At 36.8% G+C, this 22,329-nt stretch overlaps 1 protein-coding gene across 5 annotated transcripts in view; it reads left to right on the plus strand.

Annotated features, from left to right (window-relative positions):
- The window catches only part of cntn4 (contactin 4), a 197,361-nt gene that overhangs the window by 156,538 nt on the left and 18,494 nt on the right, over positions 1-22,329 (plus strand). For all 5 annotated transcript variants that reach the window (XM_048198885.1, XM_048198887.1, XM_048198888.1 and 2 more), the window contains 2 exons: positions 6,927-7,054; positions 22,031-22,206. In XM_048198885.1, the coding sequence (XP_048054842.1) occupies positions 6,927-7,054; positions 22,031-22,206 (304 nt within the window). The remainder of the gene's footprint in view (positions 1-6,926; positions 7,055-22,030; positions 22,207-22,329) is intronic.

The raw sequence follows: 22,329 nt of genomic DNA on the forward strand, positions 1-22,329 counted from the left end.
AAAAGTTATATTTTTGGCAAAAAGTGAAAAGAATAAGCCTCAGGCTGAAGGAAATGCAAAATCATGCCAGTACAGTAGAGGGTGCAGTTCAAACAAACCAAAGCCTTTCAGCTGTGCTGACATTCTGGAATACAGAAGAATAGGACACAGAAGAAGAAGATGAGTAAATGTATGCTCACATTTAGTCTAGAACTAGTCTAGAATAAGCATCATGTTTACACAGCACACACAACACCTCTGATTTCTCTCAACATGGGGACAGTAAATTTAAAAGTAATGCGTTACTTTAGTTACTTTGAAAAAAGTAATCTGATTACTCACATTATTTGTAATTTGTTACCCCCAACACTGGTGGTGACATTGTGAGTAACAACTGAGTCATTCGCTCAAATGAATTGACTTTTTTAAGACACTGATTCATTCACAAATTCCACTTTTATTTTATTCTTATTTATCCAGTATATTGTAGTTCATCTAAAATTTAAAATAAATAAAATAATATAAAAAAATATATAAATTTAAAATAATAATCAGAGATCTGATTGATTGATTGATTGATTGATTGATTGATGTTTGAGCTGTAATGGCCATCAATTTAAAAACAAAATGGTTAATGATTGTTTATTTGCAAAAAGAGAGATGGAACTCTTGCTACATAGTCATGATTTCCTCAGTGTTGTTGAAGGTGTGGTGGTGAATGAAATATATATTTTTAACAGAAAAATAATTACATCCCTTTTGGAATTGTTGTCTCAAAACCACAAACATTTTTACTTCACCTTGCACCTCTGTTCTATTTGACCTAGCGTTAAGTGGATGAAATTCTGAAGAGCGAGTTTAAGAGCTTGTTGAAGTTTATTAAGTGATGTGCTCAGACTGAAAATGCCTCAGCAAAGTCAACAGAATTTTTATTATTCCACTCATGCTTCCATTTCCGGAGCAAATGTTTTGAAATGAAAAAGAATATACTAACAGATATTAAGGTCATGTTCCTCCACTCCTACAAGATTTTCAGAATTATGCCTTTTGTCCCATTCTTACATTCACAAAAAAAAAATAAAAAAGAACACAGGAGAGGTGCATTAACCAATTCACTAGTGATTTGGTTTCACCATTTCACAGAGGTTTGTGGCAGAGACTTTTTGCCAGACAACAACCAGAAGAGGCAACAAGCATTTAGCACACACTGTCCAGTTTATGATTTTCAGAGGAAAGCTCCTACAGGATGAATCTTATTAATGTCTCCGATCTGTCTTCCCCTGCAAAACATAAAAGCTCATAATAGCTCGCTTTTGCCTCTGTCGCATAGTTGTCTTTGTACCAACTCTAAGCACACTTCTGGGGAGATTTGAGAATTCCCTGCAACATAGTGCCTCTCTTTAAGCTGCTCAGCAGTGCTGTGTCATACAGGCTTGTACTCTGGTAGGAGATTTACAGCTGTCCTTATTAGCTGTTACGAATGGGAGATGAGGAGACCAGCACTCAGGTTCATCTCGCTGGTGAATTATTGATAGATCTTCGCCCGCTCAGACTGGATAGAGGGACTGGTGTGCCTGTCCAAGAATAGATGTGCTCTCCAAGTATGTTCAAGACCACAGACTGCCTCACCAACCTTAGGAGTCTCCTCTGTTTGAATCCATCAATGTCAGAATGAGTCCGTCAGGTTTGCTTACTCTGCTGAAAGGTCAGCTTATGAATTTTCACACTGCTTTATACTGGTTAAAGGTGCAATATGTAAGATTTAAGGAATAAAATGTTTCCAACAATGTTTTAAATGCAGAGAAATCAGCTATTTTAACCAATGTAATGGCCCGTGTCAGTGCGTCACCTTTCAATGATGTCATACCCGCATTACCCTCGAATTCCAGATTTACTTCCGTAGAAACCAAGGAGACACCAAAGACGCTTTAATATATTATGTGTTTTATTAGACAGTTGAGCAACTGTTTAGATACATTTATTGGCAGAAATCTCATTTTAAACACATTTAATAGAATAAAAAAGTATGTGAATAGCAAAGCTCATATTTGATCTTTTGATGGTAATTTGATGAGAAATGTTTGAGTTCATATTGAGATCTCTGTCTTTTGGCAAACCTGAGCACAATTTGGTATATTTTTGAGAACTCTTCTGCAATTTTACAGGCAGCGTGTAACATTCCTTTCGGGAACACTTTATTTTGATGGTCCACTTTAGACTTTATTCTATAACTTTAAGTAACTTTGCAACATGTCAACTAACTCGTCAACTTGTTCTTCTAACCCTAACCCTGACCTAACAGTCTACTAATACTCTAACACAGTGGTCGCCAACCCGTCGATCGCGATCGACCGGTCGATCTTTATCACTGTTCCAGTAGCTCGCGAAAATAACAGAAATATTAATACAAAAATACATTACATTTCTCCAGTCTTTGTACTGTATTTTTGTATTTTTCTGTTATTTTCTGGAGCTACTGGGACAGTGATAAAGGTAAATAGCCCACATCATGTCCGAGTCTGTAAACGGCCGTAAACAAGAGGCCAGAGACGCTGAAGACGGACGCGAAGAGGAGAAAATTCTGTAGCAGGCAGAGCAGATCACTGTTCACGATGCTCGAAATATAGGAAGAAAATATAAATAGCCTACTGAATTGGGGGTGAGGGGTTATATATGAATGCATCTCTAAAAGGAATTACTGTCTTCAGAAAAATTTCGATGGCAATGGCATTTTATTTTCCTCTTACCTCCGAATAAAGTAGCTAATTATTAGCGCAGTTCAGCTTTGTTTACAGCGGTAACCAAGGAAACGCTGTATCTCTGCTGCTCCATAAGCGCCACCTGCTGTCAGAGAGTGAATCTGCGTCTCATCCAGTCTGCTGTTTTTGTTTCAAGCTTTTTTGTGTGTAGCATTTATAATTTCACAAATATAAAGTCAGACCATTCTGTTTTTGCTTTAAATCTTGAAATTAAATCTAATTCAAATAATAAAAAAATAAGTGCTTGGATTCTGATTAAAAAGCAGTGGTTCCCTCTAATTTGAAATGGCTATGTATTTTTGTTTATTATAATAATATTAATAATAAATATCTGCAACCAGTATCGGAATCGGCCAATTTGCTTGTAAAAATAAATAAATCAGAATCTAAATTGGCCATGAAAAAAATACTAAATACAATCTGGGCTGTCTTTTTCTATCAAGTAGATCTTGTCTTTCATAAAGGTCGAGGTCAGGGATCTTGGGCTTAAAAAGGTTGGTGACCATTGCTCTAACAAGAGTTAGTTGATATGTAGTTACTTATAATTAGTAGAATGTCTAAAGCGGACCATCGAAATAAAGTGTAACCATACTTTCTCGTAAACAAAATTCTGAGAAATCTTTCTCCTGGAATTGCTGTCTAGGAGAAACAATTGAGTTTATTCATTGCTCGTGGCCTCACTTTATTTTCTGACACCAGAATCTGAAATCCATGCGCATCCTATGTATGTCAAAATATTTATCCTTGTATACCTGAAAGAATTGTCTAAAGGTGGGAAGAGACAGGGAGAGCAGTGTTATAAGGAGATGGGAAAACAAATGTATACCATAACTCATAAAACATCACGAACAGCTGGAGAGCTGCACAAAAGCAGGTCATTCCTTGATCTAGATAAGACAATGTGCTGGCCTATTTGTTGGTAGTCTCTGGAGGTAGGGTGCATGACGGAGGAATGAGGAAGAAAGGGAAAGAAGGGGAAAATTTCACCTTTATCACTGATAAACTGTATTTTACCTGCTTTGTTGTGACCTGCAATTGTGAGACCTTCCTGTCTGTGAATATATATGCACTGCCATTCAAAAGTTTGGGGTCAGATTTTTTTTAAGAAATTAAAACTTTTATTCAGCAAGGATGCATGAAATTGATCAAAAGTGGTCAAATGTTTTCCACAAAATATTAAGCAGCAACTGAACATTAAGTACTGTTTTGAGCTCCATATCAGCATATTTCTGATTGGAGGAATGGCAGCTGAAAATACAGCTTTGCCATCACATGAATAAAATTACATTAAAAATCTATTAAAATAAAAAGAAAAATTGTTAAATGAACATAATAAACTTGTTTTTAAATCATTAAAACATTCTTACAGTATATTCAGCGAATAAAAATATGAATGTTTCACCATATCAAGTTCTCAGATTTCCCCAATAAAATAAATTACAGTACTTTTGGATTGTTGGTAAATTTTCCACTAAGGTAAAAGATGTGTGACAGACGCTGAAGGTTTTCCACTAGACTGTTGGAACATGACTGCAGGGATTTTCTCCGGCGCTGAGGTCAAGCACTGATGTTCCAATTCATCCCGAAGGTGTTCAGTGGAGTTCATGTCTGGGCTTTGTACAGGCTAGTCAAGTTCTTCATACTCAGTTAACACACTTTACTAGTGCCTTTTGACATTTTTTGTCATTGCCACATGGAAAATCACTCCCCTTTCTACTGGAAATTAGCCTGGATGCCAGCCGAACTTAGCCCCGCCCACAACATTTTGAGGTCGGGGAGTTCGGTCTGGACTCGATCCGTAGAGGAGTAATTATCCCCGAACAGAAACTGTTCGGACCAATCACATTGTCAGGGCGATGATTGACAGATTATCACCAGAAACGTAATCAGCCACGTCATCAAAGAGCGCTTGGGGAGTTTGATTGACAAGCGATCTAACCAATCAGAACGCCGCATTCGCCATTTTGTCCGACAAAGCAGTCAGGAGTTAGAAGATTAACCTCGGTAGAGTTAAACTTGAAAAATTGTGCATATTGACGTCTTTCCGCGTTTGAAACAACATCCATTCTCATGTTCATTCATGTTTATTTGATGCTATAAATGGACTAGTAGGAAGAGATGATCGATTCACGAGCCTCTGCAATCTGTCACGATCATGGTCACAACCCATTAAAGAGCCACAAAACGGTTTTTATTGTTTGAATTTTTTTAATAACTACACAGTTTGAAAGCTGGGACTTTGTTTAATATCATAAGTAACCTGCTCTGTCTCGTCTGTCGATGTGTTGTCAGTTTCCTCTTTGCTCCGCGATGTATTTTCCACTCTGTGTGGCGTGACAGCGCCACGGCTTGTCGGACAAAGCAACAGTAACTAAGGGGGGCGGGTCTTTGTGAAAGGTCAATTAGTTTACAACAATGATGGCTGTTGAAGAACTGAGATGTGTAAGTTAGATTCCGCCATCGCGTCCGTTATAGAAGATGTCGACAGCGTATTAATTTTAAAAAAGGAACAGAGGACCGCGATCAAGGCATTTGTCGATGGGAAAGATGTCTTTGGCGTCCTTCCTACGGGATTCGGCAAAAGTTTGATTTATCAGCTGGCCCCGATGGTCGCTAAGAAGAGTTCTGTTGACAACTGTGCGTCGCTCAACATACGTCACTTACTCTGTAGCTCTGATTGGTTGTAGGTCTATCCAATTGAGGTCTTTCCTGGATCGGTTGAAATACGCCCCCATAATCAAAGCCCAATGGAGCAGTATCAGACTCATATTCAAACTAGAATTGAGTATGACCACGTCAGGCTAACTGGAAATGCTAGTCTAAGAAGATTGCATGAGTGTTTGTTTGATTTTATGCTCCTGTTATTGATGGATGAAGCTGAAATATGTGTTTGTACCAACCCGATCTCACGGCAATTCGTATGAATTTATACAAATGACCTACACTTAACCCCGTCCCTAAAACTACCCATCACTGAGATTTAGACAAATCGTACAAATTCGTACTAGTGAGGTCATAAGAATTAGCCACCTCGTAAAATACTGTACGAATTGGTTGTGAGATAGCGTTGGTATGTACCTGTGTACAGAAAACATCATATCTCACCATTGTGTGTTTTAGGACCATTGTTGTCTTTCTTTCTTTTACAGTGTGTTCTGTTCACCATATTACCATTACATTTGACACACTTCAGCTGTGTTAATTAGAAATATATTATTTATTGGGGTCCTCCCAGAGTCATTAATGAAATCCACAGTTTGTGGAATTGGTTTATTTATATTCAATGTTTTGTCCACACCAATTAAACATCCCTTCCCCTAAGCTATCACAGCTTTTCAAAATAGTACCATCTATAATATGGCACCATGTTGGTTTTTTTTCTTCTTTTTTCCCCTCTCACGTTTTCTCTTTTTTTTTTTTTGTCTTTTCACACACTAACATTATCATGTATAACTTGCTTATGGCTCACTCATTCTTGAGCGTCGTGGCTAGAATAATTAGAATGCCATCATGAATTAATGAAGCACTCCCTATTTTTCTCCTTCATGCTCAAGGTCTCCACATCATGCGTTTTATCTTTGAGGATGTTTTTTAAGACACTTTTATGTGTGTATGCACTACAAGGTGTAAAGATCATTTTGTATTTGAATTTTTGAACTGATTTTTCCATTGACCTACATAAAAACAGGTGTTCAAATTTACATTGGTTTGATTCTGGTTCAAGGATCAATATTTGAGTATAAAAGGGAATATATTATTCTAAATGGCCAATGGAAGATATCCTGGCAGCATTAAAACAGCATTGTAAATAAAAAAAATAAAAAAAAACACACAATTTTTCAGCACCACTCTTATTCCTCTTAAAAACATGTTGACAGCGGTTTGTTGAAGGTGGGGGTTTGAGATCTGACAAGACAAAAGTTTCATAGCGATGTGCAAAGGCTGAAAAATCTTTAAAACTGTCCTGAAATTGCACTCTTTTTCCTGAGATGGTCTCTGTTAGAATGTCTAGATCATCTTGCATCACACACTTAAAATCTCTTCAGAAGTCTCAAGTCTTAAATAGCTGCAAAACCTGTCCTTGTACTTTTATCCTGTCAAAAAATAAATAGCTTTTGTTGATTGCTGGCTTGAAGTCACAGAAGCACTCTGAAGTAATATTATCATGTGTGTATGTTTGCCTTGCAGAATTGCTATATTGGAGAGTGGAAGCCTTCGGATATCCAACACCACCAAATCAGACGCTGGCACGTACACGTGTGTCGCCCGTAATCAGTTTGGTGAAGCCAGCAGCTCAGGGAACCTGCTTGTTAAAGGTATTTGCTTGAATTCAGTTATTTTGGAGACTGTAGCCTCTTCTGACATATATTTAATGGATTATTTGGCTTTATAAACTTTTAAAAATAAAGGTTCCACAAGGGGGGTTTCACAGTGATGCCATTAGGGGCTTTTGGACCTGGTAGGAACTCAGTTATAGGAACTAGCCACCAGGGTGGTCCTCAGAGAACTACATTTTCCCCTAGGGCCATTTTCCCGGTTGCATTTGCACCACTAGTAGGAACTCTGAAGTGATGTAAGCTGTCACTTACGTCCTGCCGATATGGTTGTTGTGCGGGACTTTTATTTTGAAGGCGCTGAGAACGCCAGCCTGAGCACACAGCGCTCCCATTCTCCATCTTCATTCTTCATCAATATATCATTAGATAGAACTGTTAAACAAAGAAAGTAAACGGTTTACGAAAAAGTATTATAGCGTTCGCCATGTGGTGATGGCCAATGTCACTAGCTGAGCAGAAATACATAATCATAGTTCACTTGGTCCCTTCAAAGTTGGACTTCCTTCTTAGTGTAAAGGTTGAGAAGTGCCTGGACTTCAGCGTTGGACCATCTATCGCTGTTTTCCGCATTTGTGGCGTTAGTTAGTTGAGTAAATATATAGGCTATAAGATGTGTGTTTATAATGCAATGTCAATCTGCCAATCAGTGTACACGTTCGTCGCTGGTAGTTTCAATTGTGCTGGGTTAGACCCTACTCTGAAAAAGGTGCCCAAACGGCGTTCCTATAACTAAAATAATTCTCAGTTCCTGTGGTGTGAACACGCCAAAAAGCAGGTACTTCTACCAATAGTTACAGGAACAATGAAAACTTCCTCCAAGATCCATTTTTGATTCCTTAAAGGGCACCTATTATGCAAAATTCACTTTTACATGGTGTTTGACCATAAATGTGTGTTGGCAGTGTGTGAGCAAAACCACCCTAGAATGAGAAAAATCCACCCAGTGGTTTTTTTACAATCTCAATAATTCATAAGCACTGTCTCAGAACGCCCTGTTCTAAGATTGCTCTCACTGTGACGTAGAATTGCGCTAAGCCCCACCCACGTGGTTTGATTGACAATCTGGTTTTGGCATAGACCCCGACCTCGGTGATCTGTCAACCATCCTCCATTGTTTCAACGACAGCCGGTAATGTCTCCTAAGAAACATAAGTGTTCTGTTGTGGGATGTAATAATGAACATAGTAGTTTTCACTTACTTCCGACATCAGAGCCACTGAAAACGCAGTGGATGGATTTTATTTACGAAGGAAAGGCGCCACTCAAAATTCCAAAATACGTTTATGTTTGCGCGAATCATTTTTTGACTGACTGTTTTAAGAACGAGGGTCAATTCAAAGCAGGTCTTGCTTCAAAGTTAATCCTCAAGTGTGGATCGTTGCCTACTGTTCGCGATCCAACGTCACCTCCAGAAGAAGTAAGTGTATTTAATGTTTTTTGAGCAAATAGTCATTTCAGTCGATGTCAGCCAGTTCAATAACAAATGTGTCTAAAGTTGTTGTCGTCGTCGTAGAATGTCTGTATAATTTAAACCTTGTTTGTATAGTGTGTATCCACACGTATATATATATATATATATATATATATATATATATATATATATATATATATATATATATATATATATATTTTTAAAGATATTGTATTAAAAACTGTGTATGTTTACTTAGCAAACGTTATCACAGTATTTGTGTTTGTAGTTTCAAAAAATTGCGCGAACGTTATCACAGTGTGTGTGTGTGTGTGTGTGTGTGTGTGTGTGTGTTGCACATCCATAATTGCAAAGGGGACGCGATTAAAACTCTATAAGTACATAAATGTATCAAATAACCATTCAGAGACGTCCGGCTCCATTCTCAATTGTGTTTCTTCTGCCGGAGTCTCTTTATCATCTGGGTCTGATTCCGGTTCAAACATGTACGGCTGAATGCCATTCAAAACAGCGGGTCTCTCACTCTCAGCCATTCTGCTTCTACCCTCTGTTTATTGCCATAGGTATGCAAGTTACGCCCTCATCCAAAGGCAGGGCGGGGATATGCAGCTCATTTATATTTAAGGTGGTACACACCAAAACAGCTCTTTTTAAAACAGGCCCCAAAAATGACATTTTCAAATGGTTATAATAAATTAACTGTGGGGTATTTTGTGCTGAAACTTCACAAATACATTCTGGGGACACCCAAGACCAATATTACATCTTGTAAAAAGGGGCATAATAGGTGCCCTTTAAAGAACCTTTCAGTAAACAGTTCTTAAAATAACCACTTTTTCTAAGTGTAAAGAACATTTTATTAGCACTTTATTTTACAGTCCTGTTCCCAATGTTCATTGTAATTATTATAGTAATTACAATAATTGTGTAATAACCCTGAACCGACCCCTTAACCTTACCATAACCCATGTAGTTATCTTATATTACCTAGTACTTTTGTAGATAAGTACACTGTAAGTACATGTAAGTGCATGTACTGTAGAATAAAGTGCAACCGAACATTTTAATAATTTAAGAACTTTTTTCCACTATAAGAACCTTTGTACAATGGAAATTCTTTATGGAGCCAATAATGCCAATAAAGAACCTACGTTTCTAAGCGTGTACAGGACATTCTGCATTGCATTACAACATCTTTTCAGTATGCTTATCTGTATTATGTCTAAGTAGAATATACCTTCCAAAGCTATCTGATCTTAGCCAAGTGGAATCCTTTTATTTCCTAATGAGATGAAGGAGTGTAGTGTCAGAACACCAGCATGGGGAACCCGGAGGGACCCAGATCACACTTGTGTTGAGTCACTGGAGCAGTGAGTTATTATGCTGTATTAAATATGAATGAGAGGTGGGTGTGCAGTGCCGAGCATGTTCACTTAGGAGTGTTCTAAGGCTGCGGGGAATTTCAGGATGTAAGCACAACTCGGTGTAGGTCTCCATACCCTCTGCAACGTGTGTGTTTTACCTACCTCATCGCTCTCTGTTCCTTCCTCGTTCTCTTGAGCAATATTTGGGCAAATTAGTTTTCTAAACAGCATGCAAGTTATGATTAATAATACGTCGCGCCCCTGAATTCATATATAGATTCAGTTGGAATTGGGATCTTATGTTTTTATCAAGATGGGCAAGGTTGTGCAATTCAGAATTTAATTGAGAATGCCTTTGAAATCCCAATTAGAATTAGAATTTAGGTAACAAACTGGATGAATGTAAGGAAATAGAATTAAACTGAATTGACATTTAGTTAAAATTCCAATTCCACTTCCAACATATTCATTTAAAAAGGGCTTATTCTTCAGTTTTGCAAACCCCTGTAGATGGGAGTGTCTTCTGTCTGGATGTAGGCTTTTACAGAAGGTAAACCCATTGAAACAAACTGAATTAAATCACATGTGTGATTAATTATAACGTTATGCATTAAGGTAATGTATTAATTATGGCTGTTTTGAACAGTCTAGAATCTCCTTTTTGATTTAATTCTCTTTTTAAATTGGATTGGATGCCAGCAGTACTTGAACCACCAACTGACCAAAAAGTTGGCAAAAATTCATAATGAAGGTGAACCAGGTAGCACGACTACAAATGTAGCTTTAGTTTCAGTATTCAGTGAAGGTCAAAATAAATGAGAAGCACTGTGAAAAAATATACCAAAATCACAGACATTCCTATCTAGTAAGGATTAGATTTCTGAGAGGTCACCCAAGGTAGCTGAAGAACAGTGGGTAATTTGTTCTGAGGAATAAAATCACACTGTAAAACAAATTTACCTAAACTCCTCAGGGAAAATTGGGCTTTTCTTTCATATTCATTGTTTTTTTCCATATTCATCGTATAGCAGCATTTTGGCCACCACTCTACAACACACTAGTATTGTGACAGATCATACACAAAATAGTTTTAAATATATGTTAGCTTTACACATCAGACTTGCTGAAATAAAACCATGCAGCCTTTTTCAGCACAGCTACCAAAAGCACTTGGTTTCCAACCATTTTATAGAAAGTCTTTAAAATGGGCGTCCTTAACAAACATTCAGAAGGCTCATTTTAATGTAATCCTGAAAACAGCAAAACTACATGTCTATAAAAAGATCCATATTTATTGCCTCACTCAAGTTGTTTTAGAAGCGAATAATTTCTCAAACTTCAGGGTTTCTTGTGCCTTAAGTGTGAGATTTTACTTCATTAACCTTTGTCAGGCATTGAAACCCTAAATCATTGCGTTTCAAGGGGAGATCCATCAAAAACTCAATAAATATTGAGTCCCCTTCATTTTATATTCGTATGTATTATGTTATCAACTTATTGACATGACGCAGGGGGAATGTGGTATGAGTAAATGGTATTTATAGATAGATGGACTGGGGCAGAGAACCTTAAACACAATTGATAGATAGATGCAATGAGGCTGGGCACTTTTCACTTGCCAAAGATGTCAAAAGAAGTGATGCACCACTGGCAGCTATATGTCAATGTCCATTTTCTTTCCATTAGGATGTCAGAAGGGCGTACACATGCTGCATCAGCAAAGAACATCAATACTTATGCCATACAGTCAAAACTACTGTAGACGTCATTAGAGCAAAGCTAAAACCTTATGTTCTGCAAAAATTGAATCAGTCAACATACTGAATGGATAGCTTCTGAAATGTCAAAATAAAGAGACAAAATAAAGCTTTTTATTTTATTGTTGATGTGAAAATTAAAGGTGCCCTCAAATGAAAAATTTAATTTATCTTGGCATAGTTGAATAACAAGAGTTCAGTACATGGAAAAGACATACATTGAGTTTCAAACCCCATTGCTTCCTCTTTCTTATGTAAATCTCATTTGTTTAAAAGACTTCCGGAAAACACGCGGATCTCAACATAACACCAACTGTTACGTAACAGTCGGGATCATTAATATGTATGACCCCAATATTTGCATATGTACCAGCCCATGTTCGAGCATTAGACAAGGAAAGGCAGTATTAACGTCTGGATCTGTGCACAGACAAGGTAAGCAAGCAAGAACAACAGCGAAAAATGGCAGATGGAGCAATAATAACTGACATGATCCATGATAACATGATGTTTTTAGTGATATTTGTAAATTGTCTTTCTAAATGTTTCGTTAGCATGTTGCTAATGTACTGTTAAAGGAGGTTAAAGTTACCATCGTTTCTTACTGTATTCACGGAGACAAGAGCCGTCGCTATTTTCATTTTTAAACACTTGCACATCTGTATAATGCACAAACACAACTTCATTCTTTATAAATCTCTCCAACAGTGTAGCATTAGCCGTTAGCCACGGATCACGGCCTCAAAGTCATAGAGAATCAAATGTAAACATCAAAATAAATACTTTACTCACATGATTCGATGTATGCACACAGCATGCATGACGAACATCTTGTAAAGATCCATTTGAGGGTTATATTAGCTGTGTGAACTTTGTAAATGCGCTGTAATATAGTCGAGAGCTCGTGTGGCAGGGAGCACGCGATTTAAAGGGGCGGCGCGCTGGAAAAATCAGTGTATAGTTAATGATGCCCCAAAATAGGCAGTTAAAAAAATTTATTAAAAAAAATCTATGGGGTATTTTGAGCTGAAACTTCACAGACACATTCAGGAGACACCTTAGACTTATATTACATCTTGTGAAAAAACATTCGTGGGCACCTTTAAGATTAATTAAATGTTTAATGCCTTTATATTTATTTTTAAGCTTGTTTACCTGCTTGGACATTTAAGCTACTTCATTCCATTCTGTAATGGAAAAAAAATATATAAAAGACATTGAAATTAATAAAATATTAAGAAGTCATGGAAATTTATATAGTGAACTTTTTTTCTCAAGTATGTTCTATTGATATTGTTTTTTGCTGAAAAAAAAAAGCTAGTGTTTTTTAAAAAGGTTTTACATTTTATATGCTGTCCATACATTGATGTTGTACAAATAAGTATCTGCCCAAATAAAAAGCATGTGTATGTTTGAGCACATGCGAATACTAATGAGATTGCATAGTCCACACTCCACGTGTTTGTTCTTGTTTTAAAGTTTAATGCAGTTTTCTCCCCCCAAAAAACAGTCCGACATAAAAACAAATCTGTTGTGACTGAGCGTGTTGTCACGTTTGCTTAAAGGTTCAATCCATTTTTGTTTCCGTCTGCACGCCGTCATCTCTGAGGCCTTCAGACACCATCTCAACAGCTCTCTAATAAAGCACCTTGGAGGTAGTTCTCCTTTTAGTGGTTGCTATAGTGACCGCTTTGATTGTTTCATTTGCCCTTTTTTAAGATGCAAATGCAAATGTCTTTTGCATGAGTCATATCATTATTCTTTAACATGGCTGTTTCCTCTATATTTAGAGATTATCCATAAGGCTGCTTGGTGTAAATTATGTCCATTGGGGAGAACAGTGAACACTTTTTGTGCAGTTTTTTTTGTGTGTGTGTGTGTGTGTGTGTGTGTGTGTGTGTGTGTGTGTGTGTGTGTGTGTGTGTGTGTGTGTGTGTGTGTGTGTGTGTGTATAATATTTTCCCTAAAGTAATATGCCTGTGATAAATTTGTTTAAAAATCTGCTACTTAAACCTAAACTAAATCCATCCATCCATCATTTTTAGTCACGTATGGTTTCAATTATGATAAGTGTTACAACCCACACCATCTGGTCAGGAATGATATGCTTGATTTTTTTTATCATGTAGATGAAAAGCTTGCATGGATGTTATGTATGTATATATATATATATATATATATATATATATATATATATATATATATATATATATATATATATATATATATATATATAAAAAACAGAACCTGCTGATTCAGAAGATACCAGTTCTGTCATTCAACATCTATTAACATAATCACAAATCCAATTATATCATAATATACAATCATAATCAGTGTTGGGGGTGACACATTACAAGTAACATAGGTTGCGTGATCAGATTACTTTTTAAAGCAACTAGTAAATTAATCACATTACTTTTAAATTTGCAACAAAATATGTGATTTATATTTTCAAATAAGTAACACAAGTTACTTTGTTGTCACATTTATTGACTGACAGCTCTCCGGTCCCAATGTTGAGAGAAATTGTGAATAAGTTCAGAGGTCTTGTGTGCGCTGTGTAAACATGATGGTTATTGTAGTTCTAGACTAAATGTGAACATACATTTACTCATCTCGCCTGCACAAAAATAGATTCAGTATTCCTCAAAATGAATAAAAACAGTGAAATTCAAACTCAGAATATTACACAAACCTGCAATAATTATGTTAGGTAATACAAATGAAGACTTCAGATGCAATAGCCACTAAACGCCACCTCCGTGAAAAATGTGATAACGTTATTGAGCGAATGCTTTCCGCACAGTATATGTTCATCAAATACTTTCGTTTCAAATCTACTAAATCCCAGCGTCAGCCCATTCAGAAATACAGGTTCGTTGGCAGAAACTGCTAAACGCCACTTCGCTTTGTCAGCAAAAGCCTCTAAGTCCACAGAACCAATTAGAAGACACAAATCGAATCATATGATTTTAAAATGAATGACGGTGTGCGTGTAAAGAAAATCGTTAGAGTGGCAATGACAGGATTTCTCGAGTAGCACGTAAACACAACAGTGTTTTGTGTGCTGCATTATTAACCTACATTAAAGAACAGCTTGCATCACAGCTCCCCCTACTGTGTGGATCAGTTACATTTTGAATTCTGCTTTCATCATTTTTGCAATGTTTCCAGTTGCATCTTTAGTGATTTTGCAACTGTTTACTATGGCTTGTTGTCCAAAGAGGTGGACTTTGGCTGGTTTTGCAGCAAAACACAATCAAATTTGTTAAATACCAATGAATTGACTAAAGTGACATTTTTGAAAATAAGGAATTTCAATAACTGATAACCTTTTCATTGCCATGAAAGTGAAATTACCGAACCTAAACATACGAGCCTGATAAAAAATTTACAAGAAAAAATGTCAGATGGACTTTGCGGTTTTTGCATCTGAAGTATCAAATATACTTCATGTATTTAATCTCACTTTATTAACTAATGTCTTTGCTGCTGACCTTCGATGATCCAATTCATCCATACTAATAAGCAAAGATGACGGTAACACTTTCCAATAAGGTTCATTAGTTAACATGAATTAAAAATGAACTGCACTTCTACAGCATTTATTAACCTTTGTTAATGTTAATTTCAGCATTTACTAATACATTATTAAAATCAAGAGTTGTATTTGTCAACATTAGTTAATGCACTGTGAACTAACATGAACAAACACTGAACTGCTGTATTTTTATTAACTAACATTGTTAAAGTAAGAGTGTTGACCTTCTCTTCTTAATAAAATAGAACCTTTTTTTTTTTTGTTATTAAAAAACAAACAAACAAGCCCAGACCAGGTGAGAAAAAGTAACGCAAAAGTAACAACGCATTAGTTTCCATAGAAAGTAATTAACACAATTATGACTTTTTTTTTTTTTAACACAATATTGTAATGCAATACTTTTAAAAGTAACTTTCCCCAGCACTGATCATAATTAGTTAAAATTATGGTATAGTACAAAACACCCAGATACAAAAATGCCTATATTGTCTACCATAAATCAGATATTTGTTAATGCAGACAAATCGTTTGTTTTCTCTGCCAGTTACTTGTAAAATCTTAATTTGTCTGTGTTCCCATAGGCTGGTTAATAATTTAAAAATACATTACTTGCATTATAGATGATATATATGTATGCGGTCAGAGAAGCTTAGACAGAAAGAAAGAGATGGATGAGTATCTTATAAGTCTTTTATGTTGAGTCTCCGCTCCATGCTTTCATCGAAAGACCCTTTTTTGTCATCGGCGCGCGTGTTGTACAGTCACACGGTTTTTCACTTTCTAACACTGACATATTTAATTAATCAAGAGTGGAATTCTTTAATCTGGAGATATTTAATTTAAGAATGAAACTCCACAGATCATTTCACACCGTAAAGGTTGAAAAGCAGGCTCGTAATTATTATTATCCGTCTCTAAAAACAGAATTATCTCTCTTGAAAGGATGTTTTATTTCTCATTTGCTGAACTTGGATTTCACACTAAAGCAATAACTGTTCTTTCAACTCAAACCGAAGTCAAAAAAAAGAGTCTAACAGGATGGTGATTGGCCCTCAGCCTGCCTCATTACTTCGAGGCACCGTCTGCCCTGTGCGTTCTATTTGTTCCTCGCGTCATCTCGCACCTTTTATTCCATTATTTCTCTTCATTAACGCGGTCCTCAAACATGTCCGCTCTGTCATTATTGATGACATTTATCCAGACACTTTGTAATGCGTCTGAGGATGGGGAGCGGCCCATTAAATTGGTTATCAATCAGCCTGCGGAGAAGGATGCATCTTTTTTTTTTTTATCTGGATGAATTGCACGATTATCTTCAGATTTATATTTCAGAGAGAGTGTCACGGGCGTCTATTTGACACCCACCCTGAGCGTTTACTCTCGATTGCACGAGCCGTGCGTGGCTGCATCCTTGCTGACGTACAAATGTTGCCCTATATGATCTAGCACCTTACTGTCAGTATCAATAAGGTGCTGAGACTAAGACAGGGACATTTACATCTGCAATTTCATTTAGGTGTGGAAACCTGGTTTGCCTGTGTACATCAGCGTCTGCCGTAGCCCTTATGGGAGATGACAGTGGTTTATTTAAATTGACTGCGGTGATATGAGGGCTGAAAAATACCTGTCACATTAGATTCCCACTGGATATGTTGCATGTAAACCCTCCCAGCAAACAGCGGTTGGAAATCGAGCATTGTGTCAGCCCCGCTGATGTCCCAATCATCAGAACGCTGAGAGGATATTACCCAGATTAATTAGTCTTAATTAGAAATTAGTTTTGCTGGACAGAGATTAACTGAGGATCAAATCATGTGTTTGGATGTTGGACAATGATATCAGAGTTGGTGAAAGATCATTCTCATAATGAGTTGCTTCGCTGTTGCATGCGACGTACACAATTATCCCAACAGCATCATCTCTTAAAGTTGCAGTGCACACATTAAACATAATCAAAAAATTACTTAAAACTGTGGTTGAATTTTTAAAATGCATTTTGGTATAACAATTATAATATAGTAGTATAATATATTGCTTATTGTTATACTTAAAAAAACAGTAAAAAACATACTTATAAATTATTAATTTACAGTACACATTTATACCTGTTACTTTACTACTTATTCGGTCCCACTTTATATTAAGTGGCCTTAACTACTATGTACTTACATCGTAAAATAAGTACAATGTACTTATTGGGTTCATGTTGAATTGCAAAACACATTTGCTGCTATTGTGGGATATGGGTAAGGTTAGGGAAAACTTTGGTGGTATGGGTAAGTTTAAGGGTAGGGGTAAGGGTTAAGGGATGGGTCAACAGTGTAATTATAAATGTAATTACAGAAATTAATTACAGATGTAATTACATGCAGGTGTTTTTAAAATATAAGTACAATGTAAAAACTTGTATGTACACAATAAGTGCATTGTATCAAATGATTAATTTAAATGTAAGTACATAGTAGTTAATGCCACTTAATATAAAGTGGGTCCACTTATTCTTTTTTTTTTAATTTGTTTTGATGTGTTTTATATTATATTATATATTTATAATTACAAAGTAATTATAAATCATTTTAATTAAAAAAATATTTATTTTGCTTTCAGTGATGTTCAGTAGTTATTTTCATTAAATGCTTTTATAATTGTGATTTTGTGGAACTTTACCCACGTCTCTTTTGGAAAAAGGACTAAAGCTATCATAGATTGCGCATAAATCCAAGAGGCTCTATTTCAATTATTGCTTTGTGATGTTTTCGACACCGTGTTGTCTGAGTACGAGCTTCAAAAAGGGGGATTGCAAGATCCGCAAGGTTATCGCGGAGGGTGGAAACTCAATTGGAAGAGGTTGCAGTGGTCAGGCTTTTTGTCAGCTTTCTTTTGGTGCGATTTTGCAGAGGTATTGGAGTGAAGATAAGGAGCCCTGGTCATTTCTAAACTGCTTTTAGAGTGTGCATGAGGAGAGAAAAAAAGGCATTGAGAATGGGGACAGATATATAACAGATTTTAGTACGGTATAGATTTTTTAGTTGAATCATGTCTATTATTATGTAGGCGCAGTGGTAATCATGCGAATGAAACTTGTGATTTTGTGATCCCGTTCCCTTCTTTTCTCTCCATTGTTCTGTATAAATAAAAATGGCAAAAAAGGCCAAAATAAAAATGCTTATCTATATTTCACTATAAAACACATTTTGGGTTCCTATACATTTTCGAAGTTAATTCATATACATTATGTGGACAGTCAGTTTTCTCTCCAGTGATGTAGTTTGGGTTTTGTCCTATTTTTTGTCTTTTGAGTTTTGTTATTCCCTCTGTGGAACACAATGTTTTGATGGCAGCTTAGAGTTTCTCATAAAACACACTCAATGACTGGAAAACATATGCTTTTAGTTGTTTTATCTAGTTTCATCAGTGCTGCATGAGGGAAAGTTTTGAGGGAAAGTTTTGAGTTTGCTTCAGTTCATTTTTTATTGCAGATGAAAAGCAAGTTGAACATACTTTCTACTTTAAAATGTATATAATTGCATATTTTTATTCCTAATTAAGAATTTTTTTACAGAATTTGACAATGTCTGTACCAGATAGCTGTTGCTATGCTGTTGCAATGACATTAATTTGTTATTAAAAAAACGTTAATATAGATGATACATTATTAATATTATTATATATAGTAGTATTTTATTATAGTTTTATTATATAACTTCTTGTACACATTGCTATCATATAATAGGTGTAACATACCTACAGAAAAATCTAATTTAAAATAAATGACAAGGTCATCGGTGTATTTGCCAATAGTTTGACCTTGTTTGAGTTTGATTTCTTGACACTAGCCTCAACAGGGGCCTGTCGCACAGATTTGCACATTGGCTTTGCTCTTTTGCTTTTTGTGCCAGATCATTGTGAGCCTCCCAGAACACTTGACCCATATGAGACTGCAATATTCAAGTAGAAATAGTTGAGACAGAAGAATAACGTGTAGTCTGGCTCTACAGCGCTTCCACAGACAATTAAATCACGTTTGGTCGTTGTGTAATAGCATTGTTCCGTTCCCATCACCTTCTTTCTGTCACTATGAAGCAGCAATACGGATGGAGCTGCATTAATTCAAGAGTGTGAACACATTTTTGAGGTCATTGACGTTTCTCTTCAAAGCTCCTGCAGGAAAGTGATGGGATCGGTCTGAAAGCTTCCACAGATTGCCGCTGTTAACGTATAGGGTCTCGTCTTCTCTCGACAGCTTTAATGACAGACAGTAACCGTAACAAGGTATTATGCAAGAAGGATATCGCTCAGATTATGCCGACGAGAGCTTGAGGGCGTCAGGTCTTTTAAACGAGGTTATCTGTGCAATCTGTCACAAATGATGATGGAGTGGGGTAATAAGAGGCATTTTCTCCAGTTCTACAACCTCAACAGTAAGACAGCAGTGTCAGCTTTGCCTTGAATGAATTCTCAGCTTTCACTTCAGAGATTTTTCTGCCACCGTTCAGGGCTCCGGTCTGAAGTGCAAATTTGTGGAACGGCGCAACCGCACATTCCCTCTACGCCCTCGTCGAGGCGCATTTCATCCATTACGACTATAATAGGAAGTATTAATAGCTTCTCGTTGACTTACAATGGCAATTTTTCACCTGTTCAGTTTAGTCTGATGCTTGTTTAAATATAGACCATAGAGGAATCTGCCTTGTTTGGAGACCCCGAGCCACTTCCATGGCAAAGAACAAAGGGAGCCGCGGGACACCCGTCTACTACGAGAGACGGCAAACAATAACCTGAGAATGTTACACTGAGAACGGGATGAAAGTGGTGAAGGTATCAGGGATGAAAAAAAGGTACATTATTCAACCAATCCTCCAACAAGTGTCGTTCCTACAGGAGAAGAGCGAGTAACATGCTCACTTCTGGACTTCAAGGCGCTGCTGTTGAATTCTGAATTAAATTGCCAGGCTAAGAGCTGACAGTAGAATACCAGGCAGTGCCGTATTGTCATCCCATTGTGTGAATCTGACAGACAGTCGGAGAGGGATCTCATCCAAACAATAAAAGAAGCGAGCCTCATCCGACGGCCCCTCATTGTGTTCCGAACAAAACCCATAGCAATGCACCTGTTAGCTTTGCCTTTCCAGTTTGATATCAGTCAAGATGGGAAAGGTTGTTTCATGTGTTGGAGACCTGTAATTCCAGAATCGAATCCTCATACATAGATTGAAGCTTGTGCCGGCTGCTTTCTGCATAAATTTGCACTCGGCTGGGGTATCGTTCACCGTGCTTAATTTGGTCCAACGGACGCTTCAGCGGAACACACACAGCGCCCTCATGAGGCGCAAAAGGGATCTGCAGCGGATTTTTGCTCTCATGCACCTGTTCTACACAAGGCTTCACTCTGAAAGCGGAGGAGCAGGCGTGCTTGTCGTGTTCCCTAGTGAAATGGCACCGGTCTCTGCGCAAACTGAACTGACTCGGAAAGAAAGGGAGCCGGGCGCCGGTCATGTCGGGACTGGTGGCGTGTTATCTGTTTTTTGGAGAAGTGCATTCTGGGAGAGCAGATGGGACTTTAGTGGCTTAGCAGAGATCAGACAGTGACACATGGTGGAGCTCAGGGATCATTCATGGGTTATTCACCTCTCCGTCCACCCTAGATATTGCCCTGTTAGTTGTTAGCTGTCTGTCATGGAGCTCTAAGCTCTGGACCCTGAAACTTATTTTGACATTTGAGCAATGTTTAAAAAAAAAAAATGTTTTTTTGAAATAATTGCTGTTTGATTCATTGAATTAATCATAATTAAACGCGTTATGTTTCTTTGAAAATCCCCCACATTAACATAACTGAAAGACATTTCTATGGCAGTTGAAATACACACTACTGTTCACCAAGGCTACATTTATTTGATCAAAAATACATTAAAACAGTAATATTAGGGCTGTCGATTTAATGCGTTTATTTAATTAATTAGTTATGGGGGAAAATTTTGAGCACATTTTGAGCGAATCAGTGGGGTGAACTAGTGATTCAGTGGTCCGTTCATAAAGAGAGCCATTTACCTGAATGAATCAGCTGTTTGAATGAAAGAATGACTCAATGACTTAATAATTTAGACATTTACCACCACCTACTGGTAGTTTTAGCTTCTTATTTAGAGTATAATTTCATAAAAATAAAAAAAATCATATTTCCATATTAATAAAAAACCCATTAAAGGTATAGTTCACGCAAAATTGTCATAATTTACTCACCCTTAAGGCCGCTGAAGCCTGTTGAATCAATTTTTTTTTTTCTAAAGCTGCTTTTTGTAGTGTCTATTTGCTGCTTTTTTTTCATTTAACACAATAATGACTTAAAATTTTCTTTTGGGGGTAATTTCTCAGCCAAATTTGATGTGCGATTAATTTGCGATCCATATCGTGCTATTAATTATATTAAGAATTTTAATTGCCTGACAGTAATATTATTACAGTGTTATACCTGTGATGCAAAGCTGAATCATTACTCCAGTCTCCAGTGTCACGTCCTTCAGAAACCATTCTAAAACACTTGTTCATGTTCATGTTCACTTGTGGAAAATGTATACTTTTTTCAGGATTATTTGATGAATAAAAGATTTAAAAGAACATCATTTATTTGAAATAGAAACATTTTGTAACAATCTAAATGTCTTTACTGTCACCTTTGACCAATTGAATGCATCCTTGCTGAATAAAAGTATCAATTTCTTAAAGAACAAAAAAATCTTATGACCCTAAACAGTACAATACAACTACAATATATTGATGCTTGAGATGTCGATGCTTGTTTTATTTCCATAATGGTACATTTTGAAACTTATGTGTAACCATTAATATATTGTTTTCCAGAGCCAACGATCATTACAACTGCTCCCAACACGCTGGACGTGACCGTCGGCGAGAGCATCATTCTTCCATGCCAGGTGTCCTACGACACCTCATTGGAGCTCAAGTTCACATGGTTCTTCAACGAGCAGCTCATCCACTTCGGCAGCCATGGAGGATACTTTGAAAAAGTTGGCGGAGTAAGAACAACACGATTACAAATACCCTATCCAGTGGTTTATTCATATCGCAGCCAAACGTTGCTGATAATACTGGGATTACCAAGATAAACTATATAGATCTTAGCTGGTCATGTGATCTCA

This window comes from Megalobrama amblycephala, linkage group LG8 (assembly GCF_018812025.1).
Source record: "Megalobrama amblycephala isolate DHTTF-2021 linkage group LG8, ASM1881202v1, whole genome shotgun sequence".
NCBI classification, from domain to species: Eukaryota; Metazoa; Chordata; class Actinopteri; order Cypriniformes; family Xenocyprididae; genus Megalobrama; species Megalobrama amblycephala.